Source organism: Lacerta agilis, chromosome 1, assembly GCF_009819535.1.
Source record: "Lacerta agilis isolate rLacAgi1 chromosome 1, rLacAgi1.pri, whole genome shotgun sequence".
NCBI classification, from domain to species: domain Eukaryota; kingdom Metazoa; phylum Chordata; class Lepidosauria; order Squamata; family Lacertidae; genus Lacerta; species Lacerta agilis.
Window position 1 is genome coordinate 7853257 of NC_046312.1, and position 20843 is coordinate 7874099.

The 20843-nt window shown below is 45.0% G+C and overlaps 1 protein-coding gene across 2 annotated transcripts in view; it reads right to left on the bottom strand.

The window, feature by feature from the left end:
* The window catches only part of LOC117059932 (reticulon-1-A), a 29713-nt gene extending 18608 nt beyond the window's left edge, over positions 1-11105 (bottom strand). Inside the window, exon 1 of one of the 2 annotated variants that reach the window (XM_033172011.1) lies at positions 10892-11105. In XM_033172011.1, the coding sequence (XP_033027902.1) occupies positions 10892-10952 (61 nt within the window). In that variant the 5' untranslated portion in view covers positions 10953-11105. The remainder of the gene's footprint in view (positions 1-10891) is intronic. The other variant, XM_033171925.1, reaches the window with a different exon arrangement.
* Between the last annotated feature and the right edge of the window lie 9738 nt (positions 11106-20843).

Sequence of the window (20843 nt, forward strand, 5' to 3'; positions counted from 1 at the left end):
AAATTCGTAAGTTGAGGTACCACTGTATTAAAGTTAAAGAAGAACGAACCTCTCTTTTTTGTTAACTTATTTATTGATACTTACTCATAGATGTATAAAAATACATCCCAAATACAAAGTATCTTCTTACAATATACCAAGATAAAACTTAGTTTTAAAAAAGAACAAAGTCAGAAAGAAAAAAATGCAAGAAAATGACAGAACTAAAAAAAGGGGGGAGGGAGAGAAAAGGGAAAGAAGGAATAAGCTAAAGATAGAAAAAAGCAAAGGGACTTTCAGCTCTTTGTCCTGCAGCTATATATAATATTCATTCCTTAAAATCCAACCATTCTATCTTCTATAAACAAGTATTTTTTCAATCTTCAATTCCCGCTATTACAAGTTCATTTTCTCTTTCACACATAGTCCATGAGAAATTTCCAATCGTTAACAAATGCCAGTAATGATTTTTCTCTAATTAAACATGTCTCTAACGAAAGAAGAACAAGCCTTGCTGTGAAAGAAGCAGCATGGCTTCTGCAAAGAGAGGTACCACTTCACCAACCCTTTGGCATTCATTTAGCATCAACGTAGGGATATTCTGGTAGACATGTGCTATAAATATGTGGTGTGTTCCACAACTAGTTCAACGAGAACACCAACGTTAACAAGAGACAACTGCACAAAAGTCCAATTCTATGCTATGGCTTGTTAGGAAAAGAATGTACATTAAAACTGCAGGTATCATAAAGGTTTGATGTGGGTGGCACTGTGGTTTAAACCACTATGCCGCTTAGACTTGCCGATCGGAAGGTCGGCGGTTCGAATCCCCGCGATGGGGTGAGCTCCCGTTGCTCTGTCCCAGTTCCTGTCTACCTAGGAGTTCAAAAGCACGCAGTGCAAGTAGATAAATAGGTACCGCTCCGGCGGGAAGGTAAACGGCATTTCTGTGCATTGCTCTGGCTTCACCAGAAGTCGCTTAGTCATGCTGGCCACATGACCCAGAAAAACTGTCATAGAATCATAGAGTTGGAAGAGACCACAAGGGCCATCCAGTCCAACCCCCTGCCAAGCAGGAAACACCATCAAAGCATTCCTGACAGATGGCTGTCAAGCCTCTGCTTAAAGACCTCCAAAGAAGGAGACTCCACCACACTCCTTGGTAGCAAATTCCACTGCTGAACAGCTCTCACTGTCAGGAAGTTCTTCCTAATGTTTAGGTGGAATCTTCTTTCTTGTAGTTTGAATCCATTGCCCCGTGTCCGCTTCTCTGGAGCAGCAGAAAACAACCTTTCACCCTCCTCTATATGACATCCTTTTATATATTTGAACATGGCTATCATATCACCCCTTAACCTTCTCTTCTCCAGGCTAAACATACCCAGCTCCCTAAGCCGTTCCTCATAAGGCATCGTTTCCAGGCCTTTGACCATTTTGGTTGCCCTCCTCTGGACACGTTCCAGCTTGTCAGACCTATCCTTCTTGAACTCTGGTGCCCAGAACTGGACACAGTATTCCAGGTGAGGTCTGACCAGAGCAGAATATAGTGGTACTATTACTTCCCTGTCTGCGGAGGCGGACAAACGCCAGCTCCCTCGGCCAGTAAAGCAAGATGAGCGCCGCAACCCCTGAGTCGTTTGCGACTGGACTTAACTGTCAGGGGTCCCTTTACCTTTTCTCCATAAAGGTTATCACCATAGCTATGTTTGCAACATTATGCATTGTTCTTAGTCACTCAATCTTGAAAACGGCACCATAGAGAAAGTGGTGAAGAAAATGATAAGGGGATTGGATAAATTTATCTGTGAGGACAGGCTAAAGCATTTAGGACTTTTGAAATGGATGAAAAGGCTGGCGAAGGGAAGGCTTATGAGGGAGGTTTATAAAATTATTCAGGGTCTGGAGAAGGTAGATAGAGAGAAGATTTTCTACCTTTTTTGTAGGAGTATAAATTGAGACTCATCCAGTGGTGTAGACTGGTAGTAGAGTCAGGACATGGCAGAAGACGGCACCTTCCTCTCCAAATGCTAATTGACCTATGAAATTTGCTGCCACACATTGGGGCAATGGGCACTGTATTACAAGACCTTAAATGAGGATTACATAAATGAACAGGTGTATCAATGGCCCTCAACATAGGGTGTGTGTGAAATTTTTCAGCTTTCAAATTCCAAAAATGAGGGGTGCTAAAAAGTTGCAACATGACTTGGCAATTCAAAAGATATTTCGGTTAAATTAATGCAACAAATGTATGTAAAATTGCATAGAAATCCTTAAAAAAACTTGCAGTTATATTATCATATTACTATTACTATTATTCATCATTATTTATCATTTTCAGAAGGTAAAATTAAAAATATCAAGCGTAGACTTATCAAGCCCAATCACAAAAATAACAGATTTTCATTCCTCACACCCCCAAAAAGTGTATTTTTAAGACCCCTCACTGAAGAAATGTGGAAAAATAAAGTTTCCTTTCCCTAAAATGACACAGCATAAGCCAGTTACAGGTGGGTAGCCATGTTGGTCTGCCATAGTCGAAACAAAACAGAAAATTCTTTCCAGTAGCACCTTAGGGAGCAACTAAGTTTGTTCTTGGTATGAGCTTTCGTGTGCATGCACACTTCTTCAGATACACTGAAACAGAAGTCACCAGATCCTTAAATATAGTGAGGGAGTGGGGAGGGGTATTACTCAGAAGGGTGGTGGGAATGGGGGATTGGCTGATAAGTGTGGAAAACCTGTTGACGACTCTTAAGGGCTGCAATTAGTCTAGCAGGGAAAGGCAAGGGGTGAGCATAAGCCAGGGGTGGGAACGCTTTTCAGCCCAAGAGCTTCACTCCCTTCTGAGCAACCATGTGATGGGCACATGGCAGTAGTGATGGGTGGGGCCAGAGGCAAGTGCCTTGGGGAGAAGGGGCGTGGCCTTAGAGCATCCCACAAGTCAGACAGAGAGGACCACAGGGCTGCATTTTGCCCCTGACCCTGAGGTCCCCCACCTCTGACATAAGCTGTGATTGCTAAATGAACCATTTTGGGAGGCAGTGTGTGTGTATATATATATATATATATATATATATATATATATATATATGAATATCACCTCCTGTGCTGCCTTCAAGCGCTTTGCTTCACAGCACTCTTGGAAATAAGATTCAGGATCAGACAGACCCTTTGACTCATCCATCAGGGTTTTCCGTACATGTGCTGTGCAGGTCAAGGCCTTAGCAATAGCAAAAAGGCTTGTTTTAGACCAGTGTTGTGGTGCCAGAACTGATTTTCCTCACAGGAGATTCTGACACCTGGGGGGAAAAAACATTTTAAAGTACCTGTATCGGTACTGACACATAGTCAACACTGTTGTTGTTTTCCCCACCCCAACCCCAACCTTCATTGGCATAATTTGCACTGTAAGCTCCATGGGGCAGAGACCTGCCCGTTTGCTTTCTGCTATTGATATGTACATTGATGGGGCTATATAACCAAATCACCTTCCTCACCCTGATCTTGTCCAACCTCTTGCAACACATGAGGTGAAGGATCATCATATTATCAGGTACCAGGCGCCATACTATATACTTCGGAAGAAAGTCTGATTTCTACAGTACCCACAATCCTTCAGCTAAAATGGGGAATTGTTAATCATTCCGATGCAGAATCGGCCATTTTAAACACACCACAAGCACAAAAAAACCTGGTGCTCTAAGAAAGGCAATGGGTTGGATCCCAAAGTCTACTACAAAGAGTTTCACTGTATTTTGGAGAAAGAATACAATATACAACTGCTGCCCCTCCCTCCTAGGGCACATTTAGACATCATGCCAAACTATGGCTTCTAAAACCATAGTTTGGAGTTATGCTTGAATCTACATCCACATGCAGTGGTACCTCGGTTTAAGGACAGCCCTGTTTACGAACTATTCGGTTTATGAACTCCGCAAAACCGAAAGTAGTGTCCCGGTTTGTCCGAAGCCCGGGGAGCTGAGGGCCTATGGCACGCCCCTAACGGTGATCACAGGGGGAATCCTGGGTGATGTTCATCATTGGGGTTCCTTACTGGCGGTTAACCCTTCACTGGCTCCAACACGCGGATTGGGGTTGGATATAGCTGCTAGAGTCCAATGCCTAAGCCAATACCACTCAACATCCGTAACCAATAAAGTTGTGGCCTTAACGCCCATTAAATATACATAATGTGTCTGTGTCATTATTTACGGGGAGGGGAGGGGCATAGCCACACAACAGCCCTGTTTATGAACTATTCGGTTTACGAACTCCGCAAAACCGGAAGTAGTGTCCCGGTTTGCGAACTTTACCTTGGTCTAAGAACGGAATCCGAACGGTGGAAGGGCACCAGCGGTGGGAGGCCTCATTAGGGAAAGTGTGCCTCGGTTTAAGAACGGTTTCAGTTTAAGAACGGACTTCCAGAATGGATTAAGTTCGTAAACCTAGGTACCACTGTATATACACCATGGCTTGGGAGAGCTGCCATCCAAGAAATTAAACCATGGTTTGCAGCTGGTTTTCAAACCCAGCTAAGTGGGATTTGCTGCTATTTCTGAATCCACAAACCATTAGGAAGCCACAGAACTATGGCTTCTCTTCATGTGGCTGTTGTGTCATGGAGATGGGGAATTGTTCTGCCTTAAGAGGCTGCAGTTGCACCAAGGAGACAAGGCTGAACTTATGAACCTGAGTGCTGAGCCGAAGGAAAATGATAGCAAACGAACAAAACCCTGTTCTGCCTAATGTACAGCAGGAAGGTCAAACCATGGTGTGTGCTCTTCAACTGTGGTTAACCAAAACCACAGTTTGAGTTGGAGCTTGAACTAAGTAGGGGAGTTTTAACAATGGTCGTTTTATCTTTTCTAAAAAGCGGCTTCCTATTTCTCAAGGAGGGTGAGTTAATACACCTACATTTTAACAACCTCTCTCAACAAGCTAGGAAAAATGGAACTTAACCCATCTATAGATGGATACCTCTAGGGAGGAATGGAGAAAATGGCAGACTTTTCTACTTAGAAACGGGAGGTTAGTTTGAGGCACAGCAGAAATTTCACAGAGGGCCTAGACACAGGGCCAAACACAGGGCACAGAAGCAGAGCTGCTACAAACCGAGAAGACTGTGCTGGAAAGTTCTGGCAAAACAGCCCACGAGGCAGAGGAGCAATGTACTAATAATAAGGTAACAAAATGTAAGGTTCTGCACATAGGCAGGAAGAACCAGCTGCACAAATATAAGACGGGGGACACCTGGCTTGCCAGTAGTACATGTGAAAAGAAAGTAGGGGTCATAATAGACCACTAGCTTAACATGAGTCAACAGTGTGATGCAGCAGCAAAAAAAGCGAAAGCTATTCTAGGTTGCATCAACGTAAGTATAGTGTCCTGGTTTAGGGAAATAAATAGTACCACTCTATTCTGTCGTGGTCAGATCAAACTTCGAATACTGTGTCCAGTTCCGGGTGCCACAATTTAAGAAGGCTATTGACAAACTGGAACATGTGCAGAGGAGGGTGACCAAGATGATCAAGGGTCTGGAAACCAAGCCTTATCAAGAACGGTTGAGGGAGTTGGGTAAGGAATTTAGCCAGGAAAAGAGGAGACTGAGAGGAGATAGGACAGCCAACCACAAACTTCAGCTTTTCTCATGGATTCAAGTCACAAGAAAGGAGATTCTGAATAAACACCAGGAAGAGCTTCCTGACAGTAAGAGCTGTTCAGCAGCAGAACAGTCTTCTTCAGGAGGTTGTGGACTCTGCTTCCTTGGAGGTTTTTAAGCAGAGGTTGGAAGGCCATCTCTCATGGGTGCTTTAGTTGCAATTCCTCCATGGCAGGCGATTTGGACTAGAGGACCCCCCGGGGTTCCTTCAAACTCTACGATTCTATGATTCTATGGACAGCAACCACAAACACATTTATCATATTTACTTGAATGTAATGTACACCTTTTTTGGCCAAATTACATCGTGAAAATGAGGGTGCACATTAGATTTGATGGCACCAGCAAGTACTTTGTTGGTTTCAAGGTTTTGAAAATCGAGGTGCGCATTAGATTCACATAAATACGGTATTTAGCATTGAATCTTTCTGTAAAAGCTCAATATTATACACAAATAGTATCATAGAGACAGTGCTTCCAGAGAGATTGTATTTGTTTTCATATTATTTTTATTATTTATTTTGTGTTTTTTAATACAGTGGTACCACTGGTTATGAACGGGATCCGTTCCAGAGCCCCGTTCGTAACCCGTGACGCACGTAACCTGAAGCGCTGCATCTGCACATGTGCGCGATGCGATTCGGCGCTTCTGCGCATCTCGTCACTTGTATACAGCCTTTCATCCGTAGATCTCAGGGCAGTTCACAACATAAAATTTTGAGAGCCAGTGTGGTGTAGTGGTTAAGAGCGGTAGACTCGTAATCTGGTGAACCGGGTTCGCGTCTCCGCTCCTCCACATGCAGCTGCTGGGTGACCTTGGGCTAGTCACACTTCTCTGAAGTCTCACAGCCCCACTCACCTCACAGAGTGCTTGTTGTGGGGGAGGAAGGGAAAGGAGATTGTTAGCCGCTTTGAGACTCCTTTGAGTAGTGATAAAGCGGGATATCAAATCCAAACTCCTCCTCCTCCTCCTCCTCCTAAAATTGCAATACAGTCGTACCTCTTGTTACGAATGTTTCAGGGTGCATACAACACGGGTTACGAACGCACCAAACCTGGAAATAACGGAACGTGTTACTTCCTGGTTCGGTACCTGCTCCTTCCAACCTAGCACTTCGAAAGCACGTCAAAGTGCAAGTAGATAAATAGGTACCGCTCCGGAGGGAAGGTAAACGGTGTTTCCGTGCGCTGCTCTGGTTCGCCAGAAGTGGCTTAGTCATGCTGGCCACATGACCCGGAAGCTCCCTCGGCTAGTAAAGCAAGATGAGCACCGCAACCCCAGAGTCGTCCACGACTGGACCTAATGGTCAGGGGTACCTATACCTTTTTATGTTTATGCAAGACAGGGATGGGGAACACATGGTCCTCCAGTTGTTGCTGGATCCCCACCAGTAATATTAATACAGACCAGGTGTGAGGAATCTGGTGCCCTCCATCTCTTTCTGAACTGCCGCTCCCTACAGAACATGTTTTGTGGTGCTCATGGGAGAACCAAGAACATCTGGAGGGCCACAGGTAGGGACGAGCGGAGCTGTCACTTTCAGCTTCTCATTTTTCCAACCTTCAGGTCTGTTCTCCACATTTCCACATCAGTTTGCGAATCTTGTTTGAAAAATGCCCTTGTGAAGATCCATCAGCATTTCAATGTGAATTTCTCCTCTGCGCATGTTCGTATGCAAATTTGCCCTAATATAATGCAGTATTGCATGCTTTTTTTCACAGATATGTGCATGTTTATGCACAACCTCCCCTATTACTTAGCTGGAGAACCACACTGCAATGATTCAGGGCGGAAAAAAGAACCGTGGCTGTGCTTTGTATCTCGTATTGCTTCAAAAATTGTGAATTAGGTAAGATTGCAAGGTGAATCGACTCTCTCCCCCTTCTATAGCCTCAGGTTACCCATCTCTGCTCCATGACCACAAACCCACCAGAAGAAATCTGGTTTGCAGAGTGAGGAAATGGAGCATCATAACTTGACAAAGGTAAAAACATAAGCCTCTCTGCACATTATATTTTTTAGGTAAATGTAACTTATGAATTGCTCTGCAAGGTATTGCAAATCATGTTATCAAATAGGTACACTGCAAAAAAAAGCCAGGATTGGCCCCCTTTTGAGGTGTGCTTTTACGGCAAACCATCTTGGCTGTGAGCCCTGGAAGACCTGCTCCCTGACTTATAGGCCTTCCCCCCCCCCACCTGGCCTGGTAGTGTGGGGTCCGGACTGACTCCAGCTACAAAACCCAAGGCTGCTGAAGAGGCCAGAGACCATCTTGGCTGCCTTCTAGTGCAGACCCAGGTCACTGAGCCTGAGCTTCCACAGCCGCCAGCCGCCATTGGCAGGATTGGCAGCAAAGTTAACAAAGAAAAAAAAATATATCTTAAGCATTTTGAAAGAAAACATTGCTAAGGTCAAATATAATATGCACGTTTAAAACAGGATAATTAGCAAGAGAATAACATATTATCATAAGCAAAGGACCTATCTATTGCTGTTGCTGCGTTAATGTGCATTCTGTTGTTGACCTCCTTTGTAACGTTTTGAAATCTTCAAGATAATATTTTAGTTTTAAGTTGCTTTCCTGGTAATTAAGTTGCTTTATATCTGACTTTCTTCGGGGATGTTTTATTCTGGATCGCTCTATTTGAGGTTTTAATGTAGGTTGTACACCGCTTTAATGTATTTTTCTTAAAAATATAAATCAGTATAGAAATGAAATGAAGAAGAATGGTGGGTGGAAGAAGAAACTCAGATTTGTTTCTGTGGGAATAGGTGAAACAGCCCTCTAAACCCCCCCCCCCCTGAATTTTGAAGCTCACTGTAGATTTCTGCCATGGTGTTCTTCAGCCAATTTCAATCACCACATGATGTTTACAAAAAGCATGTGCTAAGGCTGGGCATTCCAAAGCTAGTTTAGTTGATCAGCTTTTGCCTGAAACCTTTGCATACGAAAATGCTGTTATGATTGATAAGCCTAGTCTGCTGGTCATTTTTAAACCCACAATATTTTTTGCTCAGTCCATATATTCATCCACCTCTCAAGCCACCATCCTATTTCCCTTTTAATCTAATCCCTGTATCCGTGTCTAATTCCCTCTATGATTTTTGCACATTTCTATTAAGTGACCAAAGATAAGGGAAAATGTCTAGACTTTCTTAGGAAATCAAAATTTCTTTTTTTTTTCCTCCCCCCCCCAATGGTGAGCTATTCCCCCCTCCAATATAACCACTTACTAAAATGGCTTTTAGAGTGTTACACCTGCAGATTACATGGCTTATTCAGAAATAATTTTTTACACTTGCCCTACCTGCAAATGCTGAGGATTTGTTCCAGCTCTGTAGATTTCTATTGCAACATGGGCTGTGGCGTTCCAGTCTATTTTAAGCAATATTTGTTATTGATTTCAAAACAGATGAGGTGGAAATAAATGACACCATATGACATCTATAGCGGTAAAAAAAATTTTTTTTTTTTTAAAAAAAAGAGATATGTTTTCTACAAACAACCCACAAATTTGACTTTAAGACTGGAATCCTATACACTTACGTGGGAGTAAACCTCATTGACTTCAACAGGGCTTACTTCTGAACAGATATGCACAGCATTGTGTCATGTGAAGGTTAATTCAACAGCTTCACTTAGCAAACACGTCTTTCCCCCAAAAAAGTTAGTGGCTGGAATCTTCTATCTTACAATTCATCATCGTCGTCATCATAACAATAATAATGGGGTGATTTCATTCCTGCAAACACACCTGTCTTTTCCAAATCCTAGCCTTCAAATCTTTTTACAAGATCAGATGATACTATAGACCATTTGATAAACGGTAGGAACATCTATTTTACATTCTATATAGAAGCATCGTTTTGAAAAACCCATTTGGAATCTTTGAGCCAGCTTCCATTAAGGAATTTCAATTTCAACACACCCTATTCATATCTCATTCGTCAAAACAACAACATCCCAATTCAACAAAGGACTGTCAAATCACATTTGAGTTAACAAGGCGATCTGTGGTTTGTTTGTTTTTTGCGGTGTTCTGAAATTACATCTGAATAGACACACGTACACACACAGACAGGCCCTTTCAGTTAGACACAGCTTGAATGTAAACCCCACACTCCAGGGGAACACAAACAATGCTGTTTCTACACTGATGGACAAGATCTGCCTTGGCAAAACGAAGGAGCACTTCAAAATGAAATAAGGTGACAGGACAAAAGGTTGGTAAAATGCGTAACAGATCGCTGCGTAGGGAAACACAGTTGTTTCTCCCACCACAACAAAGGAAGGTTGCAAAGAGCCGCAAAGTCTGCATAAAAATGGCTGAAAAGCAGTGTTAAGGCAAGGAGAAGGTAGGTTGCCACACCCAGTGGGACAGCGTTCAAAATAAATCTCTTGTGACGGAAGGGTTTGCCTTCCTTTCCTCAACAGATGACCATGACCGTGAACTATTTTGGGAACGTGATGGGCTTTAAATAAATAAAAAAAACAGGTAATGGTTTATTTCAGCGGCACACTGAGATTTCGAAAAGCCCAAATCCTTGGCTGTGGGAAAAACCAAAGTTAGGTGATAGGAAAAGGCGGTAAGATGGCTTGAGAAATGGGCTTCCAGCACCAAGTTCAACTGCCGCCCGAGTTGCAATGGTCTCACCAGAGCTTTCACAATGGGTGTGTCCCTTGACAAAAGCAAAACAAAACCGATGCACTAAGCTCTTTCCAAAACACAACCGCCACAGAGCAGCCGAAACCGGAGACAGAAACACCCCCCCACCCAGGTTCCTGATCTCCTCTCCCAAGCACTTGGCTGAGCGATCGCGCTAATTTAAGGGCAGCCGTGCTCAAAACCCAGCAATAGGCAAGGCGAACCTTCTCAGCAAGAAGACGATGTTGCATTTTAATAATAATAATAATAATAATAATAATAATAATAATAATAATAATAATAATGGAAACACATGGGAGTGGGGAATAAAAGACCCTGTTAAAAGACCACCAGCAACCTGGGATGCCTCTCTTGTTTCTGTTCTCAAGAGAGCAGCAATTCCGAACAGAAATGTGTAGAAAACATTAAAAGCATGCAAGGGCCCTGGAGAGATGCTGATGGTAAGGCAGCAGCCGTAGTGATAATAACAGGATGCAAAACACACTCATACTCTCCGTGACGAGTCTCCCCCATGCAATCCTTTCCGAGCATGCAAAGGAGACGATAAAGAACCAGAGCGGAAGAATTGTGTAAAAAATATACCCTGGCCTTTCCAATTGCTCCAGAGGCATTCCATCTTCGTAGAATCGGCGCTGGCTTGCATCTTGCTAGGGGAGAGGAAGGGAACGGCTGGGTACCTTTCCTTCGGCTCAGAGTCAGGCGCTGCCTTTTCCTACCACTCAAGCATTCCAAGGCAGGAAGAGGTGAGTGGGTTTCGGCACGGCTGCTGCTGCTGCTGCCGCTGCTTCTCTCTCTCTCTCTCTCTCTCTCTCTCTCTCTCTCTCTCTCTCTCTCTCTTCCCCCCCTCCTCTTGCACTGGCTACGGAGGGATGCTGTTAAGCAGAACAGAGGAAGATGGGGGGAGGGCGCAGTGTAAGCGCTGCAGTCGCCACTGCAGCAAATCAGCAAAAAGGATGCTGCGATTGCCCTGGGGACCAGTCTCTTTTGTAAAATAAAAAAAATTAAAAATAGGGGGGAGGGGAGGAGGAAAAGACGCTGCAGTTGCTTTGCAAGCAATAGTAATGATGGTGATTTATTTTTATTTTATTTTTTTGTAAGAGGATACGCTTAATGATGTTAAGCTGGCGGAACGGTTAACCAAAGCTGACAGCGAAGGAACAAAAACAAATTGGGTGTGGATGAGGAAAGGGGGAGAGAGAGGGAGAAATGGTGGGGAGGGGGAGAGGGAGAGAGAGGGAGAGAGAGAATAAGGGTGTGGCTTGCTATGTGTTTACAGCCAGCAGACACTCATCCTCTTCCAGAAATTTCTTGATAATTTCAAGAAATCCAGTGTTTTTCTTGGGATTTGTATGGCAAAGGCTGCCGATTCTGCCTGTCCTCTCCAGCCCACCTTGTCCCTCCTAATCCTGCTTTCCCAGATATATATGCCAACACCACCACTGAATGGCAGGGTAGGGAGCAGAGATCAAGATCCAGCACTAGATCACAAATTGTGCTTATCTGTGCATGCCAGAGAGTCTTAGGCTGCATTTGCCATGCTCACTGGCACCCTTCCAGCATAATCCATACTGGGGATATGTATGTAAAACCAGCAAAATCAACACACTGCCACCATCCAACAGACCTCACACACAACTAGGCACGGAGGTGAACAGAGGTTTGGTTTTCCATGCAAACGTAGCTAATTCTCACTTTTTGAATCAATATGCAAAGCAAAACACAGGGCCGTGGTTCGAAATTTGCACTATTCTGAATTTTGCAACACCAAGTAATGTGTGCAAAAATGCACATATTAAGAAAAAAAACAGCGTATAAAATGCATTCCATTGGGGAAATAGCCTGCAAAAAAATCTGAACAGCAGGCAAAATTGCACACAAACGTACGTATAAGGAAAGGTCTGCACTATGGCGCTAAGTAATTTTTGAGGACTTTTTCGAATGAAATCACAACCTGATGCAGAAATGTGTAAAGCCAAGCTTAAGAATGGAAAAGTGAGACACCGACAGAAATCGACAGGTTCACCCAGAATCACCCACACAGCCACAGCTCACATCTGTCTCGTGTTAGGCACCGGCAGTGTGCTCCAGAGGTTAGCTAGACTGTTGGGTTTCAGGACCACTTCACAGGACCTTATCTGACATGGAGATTTCTTCCATGCCACCTAATACAAGGGTGGCAATCTGTGTACCCATATGTAACATCTGGCTTTCCCCATCCCCTTCTGTGATTGGGTAGAAGAGCAAGGTTCCCCTTCTAAACTAGAAGCTCCCCCAGAGGCATCTTCACTGGGGAACTGAGATATCATTGGAACATAGGAAGTTGCCTTATACCAAGTCAAACCATTGTTCCCACTAGCTTGATATGGCCTAATAATAATAATAATAATAATAATAATAATAATAATAATTTGTTATTTATACCCTGCCAATTTGGCTGGGTTTCCCCAGGCACTCTGGGCAGCTCCCAACAGAACATTAAAAACACGACAAAACATCAAACATTAAAAACTTCCCTAAACAGGGTTGCCTTCAGATGTCTTCTAAAGGTCAGATAGTTCCTTACTTCCTTGGCATCTGATGGGAGGGCATTCCACAGAGTGGGTGCCACTACCGAGAAGGCCCTCTGCCTGGTTCCCTGTAACTTCACTTCTCGCAGTGAGGGAACCACCAGAAAACCCTTGAAGCTGGACTTTAGTGTCGGGGTTGGATGATGTGGGTGGAGACACTCCTTCAGGTATACTGGGCCGAGGCCGTTTAGGGCTTTAAAGGTCAGTACCAACATTGTGAATTGTGCTCGGAAATGTACTGGGAGCCAATGTAGGTCTTTCAGGACCAGTGTTATATGGTCTCGCCATCCACTCCCAGGCGCCAGTCTAGCTGCCGCATTCTGGAACAATTGTAGTTTCCGGATCACACTAACTGGCAGAGGCTCTGCACTGGCAGTGTCTCCCAATTCCTACCTGGAGATGCCAGGGATTGAACCTGGGACCTTCTCGATGCAAGACAGATGTGCTACCACTGAGCTACAACCTTTGCCCTCAGGTAGAGTCCAAGAATCCCAGGCCTTCTTGAGGCCTGAGGGGACACTGGAGAAGGAGAGGGGCTATCTTTTCTGTTGGCCGGCCTTGGTGCGGTCACTTGGAAGCAGAAACAGTCTCCAAGCAGTCCTGGGTGACTATAACTTGCCATCTCTGTTTCTGACAATGCTCCAGAGCAATGCTATGTTGGAAGCACTGTGGGGAATTCAAGAGCTGGGATAAGCCAAAGGCCATGCGGAAAATGCAGACTTTGGGAAGCGATGTGACAGAAGGTAGGGACAAAGCATTGTAGAGAACCTGTCTTGGGGTAACCTTCCCCCCCCCCAAGGGAGCTGCAACAGCTATCTTCCAGCTTCCAGTTTGTGGGGCATCTCCCCATACAAGCTCCTTGGCAGGGTCGATTGGGTGGGGGAGAGCTCTGAATGCTGTGTCCAGGAGGAGTCAGTAGTGCTGTGTTTCTCCTTTCCATCAAATGGCTCATCCAAACCTGCCTTTTCTGCGATTCCGTTCAAGGTACCACTGTACATAACCAAAAAACACACACACAAAAACCAAGAACAGTCCAATAATTCCCCCCACTCCCCAACACATTTTATAAGAAAATAAAAAATAAAAAAAATCCTTCCAGTGGCACCTTAGAGACCAACTACCGTAAGTTTCTTCTTGGTATGAGCTTTTCGGATGTCAATCAGCCAAAAGGCCTGGTTGAAGAGAAACATTTTTGTCTGCTGCCTAAAGGTGTATAAACAAGAAGCCACTGCAGGTTCTTGGGCTTACTCCCGGGTGAGGTTAGGATCACAACCTTAGTCCTCATTCCCCACTTTAAGGAAGCTCTGAGTAGATGCAAGGGCATTTGCCCAAAATCTTCTTTCCCCACCCCAACCGCTCTCCTCTCTCATTGTCTATTTTAGACTGTAATCTCCTTGGCAGCAGGGGCCTGTTAGTATGGCACAAAGCAGAATGACAGTGTGTAGTGGAAATAACAACAACAACAACAACAACAAAATTAGAAAAAGGCTATCAGTGACGTAGGGAGTGAATGCTGGGTGCTTTTTGCTCTGTGTACATGGCACCAAGCTTCAAGTTGAGTGTATGGGTGCCTCCAGACTGGCATTCCTTTGCAGGAAAGATTCAAGCACATGGCACAGATTTAGCTTTGTGCAGATTAAAGCACTGAGGGACGTGGGTGGTGCTGTGGTCTAAACCACTGAGCCTAGGGCTTGCCGATCGGAAGGTCGGGGGTTCGAATCCCCGCGACGAGGTGAGCTCCCGTTGCTCGGTCCCGGCTCCTGCCAACCTAGCAGTTCAAAAGCACGTCAAAGTGCAAGTAGATAAATAGGTACCGCTCCGGCGGGAAGGTAAACGGCGTTTCCATGCGCTGCTCTGGTTTTGCCAGAAGCGGCTTAGTCATGCTGGCCACATGACCCGGAAAAACTGTCTGCATACAAACGCCGGCTCCCCCAGCCAGTAAAGCGAGATGAGCCCCGCAACCCTAGAGTTGTTCATGACTGGACTTAACTGTCAGGGGTCCCAGCGTGGTGTAGTGGTTAAGAGCGGTAGACTTGTAATCTGGGGAACCGGGTTCGCATCTCCGCTCCTCCACATGCAGCTGCTGGGTGACCTTGGGCTAGTCACACTTCTCTGAAGTCTCTCAGCCCCACTCACCTCACAGAGTGTTTGTTGGGGGGAGGAAGGGAAAGGAGAATGTTAGCCGCTTTGAGACTCCTTCGGGTAGTGATAAAGCGGGATACCAAATCCAAACTCTCCTTTACCTTTACCTTTACCTTTAGATTAAAGCACTGTTTTCCCCTAGCACAACAAATCCACTTTAAAAAGGAAACAGGCTTTTTTTCTGGTTAGGAAAGTTGAAGGAAAATGCACTGGGGAGTGCAGAATAAGCGACTGAGGAAGATTTGCAAACATCCCACAAGCAAATTAGTACGAATGCAGGATGAATGCTCATTGGCATTTACTGTCCCTGCAAACAAACAAAAAATGCTCGATGAAGACTCTCGTCCTTCCAGCCTGGTGGGGTTCTTTTTGGTAGGATTTTTCTGCAACAGTAGTGCACAAGTGGTAGATTTTATACTGGACACATCACCCCACTTTATTAGTTGTTTTGCAATGCCTCCCCAATGTTTCCGCATTGCTGCCATCTGGAGGGAACACCCTTGTACTATAGTGCAACAAACGTGGGACGAAAAACATACATACACCCTGGAACATTCCTGGTGTAAAAAATTACAGGGTTCCAGCAGGAAGCTGTGGGACATACACAGGCTGGAAACAAAGCAGCATGTCTACCCTGAAACTTCCACAGGCAATTGAAAGCAGGATTGTGTCTATCTGCCCCACTATCATAACGAGAACAAATCATCACGGATGCACGATAAAAGGGACGCCTGGAAGGACCCTCCAGATAAGCTTTGTGAAAGCAAACGCTCAATAAGCAGGTCGCCTGGAAAAGCCCCAAGTGCAGCAAAACAGCAGCAGCAGCAAAATCAGAAGAAACCAACTCATTAATTCGTTCACTCGTCTGCCATAACACACTTCCCCAACTCTTGAGATTAATCACAATGTGAAATAAGCAGAATGGCGAAATGCAAACAAAAATGAAGAAGTGCAACTGAATGTATAAAAACTACTTTGAACAGACACTAGGATAAATAGGGCAGTTGCTGTGTTAGAAAAGCCCGCCTCATGCGAAGCCCTGTGCCAAGTTTGAAGGGCCCCTGGGTCAGGTGATTGCTGGGCCCCCGCCAGGGCCTCCAGTGGCACCCTCCCATCCTATAACAAACGCTGAGGTTCTACTTCGTGGCACACCCGGGGTGGCACGTGACCCTAGGTTCCCGCCCCCTGCTTGCTGTGAGATCCAGTATTCTCAAATATAGAATCATAGAATTGTAGAGTTGGAAGGGATCTCAAGGGCCATCTAGTCCAACCCCCTGCAATGCAGGAGACGCATCCTGCCCGGTTCAGGCAAAAAAACATTTCGGGTCTCGAAGCACCTTAGAAAGCAGCTTTTTCTCGGGCAGAAATATTCGTGCCCATTTCTGCTCCTACGGCACTAGGATTGCGGCATGGAATTGAACTAAGGTACATAATTGGTCGTCGGTGAACCATGACAATTTGTATCCAGATTTCAAAGCCAACTCGGCCTGTCAAGCAGGTATGGAGGGCGCATTTTCGCACTGTGGCTTTGGAAGCCTTGCCTGCAAAGAGTTTGGGCGAATGGGTGCGGCTCCCTTGGTTAAAATCTCGAAAGAGACGCTCATTGCCTAGTGAAAATGGTTGTTTGCTAAGAGATAACTGCATTTTTAAAAATGTGAATATTTTTCACAGTGGGTACGTCTCCCCATGTTGCTGCGACCCACATTTGCTCGCTGCTCCCTATGGGCACCAACACCAGTGTGATTTGCCCTGCCTATGTGGTAGAGTTCACTGGTCCAACTAGCTCAATGCGGTCTACTCTGGCTGGCAGTGGCTCTCTAGGACCTCAGGAAAGAAGGGCCTCTCCCAGCTCCACCTGGAGAGGCTGAGCATTGAAACGGGGGACCTTTCACATGCAACCACTGAGTGAAGGCCCTGGAGGGACACAAGAATTTGTCCTATACTTAGCACTGCTAGACATAAAAAGCAGCTCTGGTTGCCAGTTTGTTCTGGGCTCCGTCCAAAGTGCTACAGCCCCCCCCCCCAACATTTAACGAATTAAAATCAGGACACCCTTGTGTATTTGGAAACACTCCTATCAACGCACCAGGGAGCACCCAGAGAGCTTCCCGCCACCGATGATTAAACCCTGAAGGGCTTTGTCTTCCAGCTCTGCATTGCAGAATATAATAAGACGAGCCCTGTTGGATCAGGCCAATGGCCCATCTAGTCCAGCATCCTGTTCTCACGGGGGCCGACCGGATGCTTGTGGGAAAACCGCAAACCAGACTCAACCACAAGAGCCCTCTCCCCTGCTGTGGTTTCCAGCAACTGTTATTCAGAAGCATTGCTGTCTCTGGCTTGGGGAGGTAGAATATAGCCATGAGGACTAGCATCCATTGATGGCCCTCTCTGCCACGAATTTGCCTGATCCTCTTTTGAAGCCGTCCACTGTGGCAGTGAGTTCCATAGTCACCAAAGATTTGTGTAACGGTGTCGTTTTCTCAACAAGTTTTATTTTCAATCCCTTTCTTCTTGATCCACAACATGGAATTTGCTCCCTTTTTTTCTTTTTGCAGCTGCTGCACACCCAGTCAATGTTTTCATGGAGCTATCTCCTATGACCCCAAGGTCTCATTCCTGGTCAGTCACCACCAGCTCAGACCCTCGAAGTGTATATTTGAAATCAAGTTGTTTTGCCCCAGCGTGCAAGGAAGTTTTAAAACAGCAACAAATATCTAGGATAGGACAGCCCTAGAGCTACCACCACCAACATCTGGTTTTAGGAACTTTTTCTTGAGCTTGCTTTTTCCTCCTCCCTCCCATTCCCTTTTCCTTCTGTGTCATGTCTTTTTAAATTATCAGCCTGAGGTCATGGACCACCTTAGTGCTGATTTTTGTAAGCCTCCCTGAGAGATTTTTTGGCCCAAGGGCAATGTCTTAAGGCTGCATATAACAAATCAATAAAATACAGGCTATAAGGAATATGCTGCAGTTACCATATTAGTTCTAAGGCGATTTTATGATCTTGCGTTGTCAAGGGGAAAACGCTGAATCGTAAAACGTGGCGGATGATAATTGGCTAGCGATGAATGAATTCTGAAGACCAGGTTTCCCAGAGCTTGGCTTCCGAAACCAGGACCAGATTTGAAATACATGCACACAGTGTGTGCAATTAGAATAATCAAGTCCTACTTTGGCACAGAAACGATGAGCAGATTTTCACAAACTGCTGATTAATTTAGAACTTGCTTGCCACTGCTGGGCCTTGTATGGTCTGCTTCTCCCCTCCCACCCCCAAGATTGACACCCAGAATGAAGAGGGACCAAAAGTCCAGACGTCAGGCTTACATTTAATCCAAGTGTGTTATCTTTGGCAGACCTCTTTGCCCTACACATACATTTATATAAGTTTTTTAAAATAACAAAGAAAGATGTGCTGTGCTAATACAGACAGCTTAGAATCGCGTGTGCATCTGCTCACATTTTTGCATCCACAGGAGCGACTTTCAAGTCTGCAGAACAGATTCCTGACACTTTCAGACGTCCCCAGATCCTCCTGAGTCAGCTAGGCTGAATAACTGAGAATCTTTTCAGAGCTAATCCTGGGCTACCTGACAGTTCAACTTCAAGCAGCTGCTTCAGGAAAAATAAATCTAGAAAAGAGTATGGCTATTGGTGCTTGCAAAACTCTGTGCACACAGGGAGATACAACCCCCTCCCTTTTGGCGCAGTCACATCTTTACCTGCCCCACACCTGACAGGCGAAGGGCTGGAGGGGGTGGCTTGACCAAAATGGCTTTGCAGGCCAAACAACGGGAGCTGGTGGGCCTAATTAATTTGTAATCCGCTTTGACGGTTTTTCTACAATCAAATTTTACGAACTAACAAATAAGTAAATAAGCACCAGTGGTTCACCAGTGCTGGTGTAGACTACAAAAGCCTCTGCTCACACACAGAACTTATTCACGCATGCGCAAGGCCTTCACTTGGAGACGGCCTTATACCTTTTGATGCTCCAAGCCATTGGCCTTCCTGATATGGCACTCCACTCATTCTCTTGATGGTGTTTCCTGCTTGGCAGGGGGTTGGACTGGATGGCCCTTGTGGTCTCTTCCAACTCTATGATTCTATGATTCTTGCCTACTCTTCTCGTCCCTTCTGTGGCCAGAAAGGCACAAGGCCTCCCATGTGACAGCCTTTGAAGATGGCTATCATATCTCTCCTGTCTCCTCCTTTCCAGGCTAAACGTACCCAGCTCCTTCAAGCGCTCCTCGTAATGCTTAGTTTCCAGACCCTTGATCATCTTGGTTGCCCTCCTCTGCACACGTTCCAGCTTGTCAACATCCTTCTTAAATTGTGGTGCACAGAAATAGTATTCCAAGTGTGGTCTGACTAAGGCAGGATAGAGTGGTGCTATTACTTCCCTTGATCTGGACACTATACTTCTGCTGATGCAGCCGAGAATAAAGGTAAAGGGACCCCTGACCATTAGGTCCAGTCGCGGACGACTCGGGTTGTGGCGCTCATTTCGCATTACTGGCCGAGGGAGCCGGCGTACAGCTTCCAGGTCATGTGGCTAGCATGACAAAACCGCTTCTGGTGAACCAGAGCAGAATAGCATTAGCTTTTTTGCTGCTGCATCACACTATTCACTCTTGTTAAGCTTGTGGTCCACCAAGATCCCTAGATCCTTTCCGCATGTACTGCTAGTAAGCCAGGTGCCCCCCATCTTATATTTATGCATCTGATTCTTCCTGCCTAAGTGCAGAACCTTACATTTGTCCCTGTTGAAATTCATTGTTAGTTTACGCCCAGTTCTCCAATCTGTTATGGTCATTTTGAATTCTGATTCTGTCTTCTGCGGCATTAGCTACCCCTCCGAGTTTGGTGTCATCTGTGAATTTGATGAGCGTCCCCTCAATTCCTTAATCCAAGTCATTTATAAAGAAGTTGAACATGCTTTAGTTGAGATTCCTGCATTGCAGACTCTTGGGTTCCCTTCCAATTCTACAATTCTATGATTCCATGAATAACGTAATGACAACGTAATTTATGGAATAAATTGTGTAAGGTTCATACAAAGCAAAGACAGATAACAGTGGTTTGGGCGGAAATGAACTGCAGCCGAAAGAAAACAGCAGTGCATGCGATGACTATAGCGCAAGATGGAAAACAATGCCTTCTTACATCCCTAGGCAATGAGCACAATGACCACCTCTTCTGTCACTGCGTTGGAAAAGAACTGGCATGAGACAGCACAGAACTGACTCCCAAAGCATCCAATTTATTTGCTGCTGGCAAACGTCTGGCATCCCTGATGTATAGTACCTGATAGCTCATCATTTGATTATTCATCAGCTCATGAGCTGTAGCCAGGGACAGGGGGGGAAATTGACTCAGTTCACATTTACAGGCAAATCTACCTGATTCACGCTTTCTGAAACGATACATGAACCAAAGCTCAGCCAGGCTGCAAAATCTGCAGTACGGTTCTCTAGCCCAGTAGCACGCATTTGCAAATTAAAGATAGGAAAGATGAGAAACCAAAATTCGAAGATGCATCCATTCCAATGAACGTGACTTGATAGCTCATCATTTGATTATTCATCAGCTTGTGAGTAGTAGCTTCCTCTGCTGATCAAATGCTGTGTCTCTGAATCTTGCCTATTCCCATCAGGATGGATGCTCAGTAAATAGGTCACCTGGGTTGAGAGCGTATTTGGGAATGGAGTGGGGAGGAGTATTAATATTAATATTATTATTTTTATTCTACTTCTTACCCGCCCTTCATCATCAGTACCCAGGACAGGTGACATTAACTTAAAACTCAGTATTAAAAACAG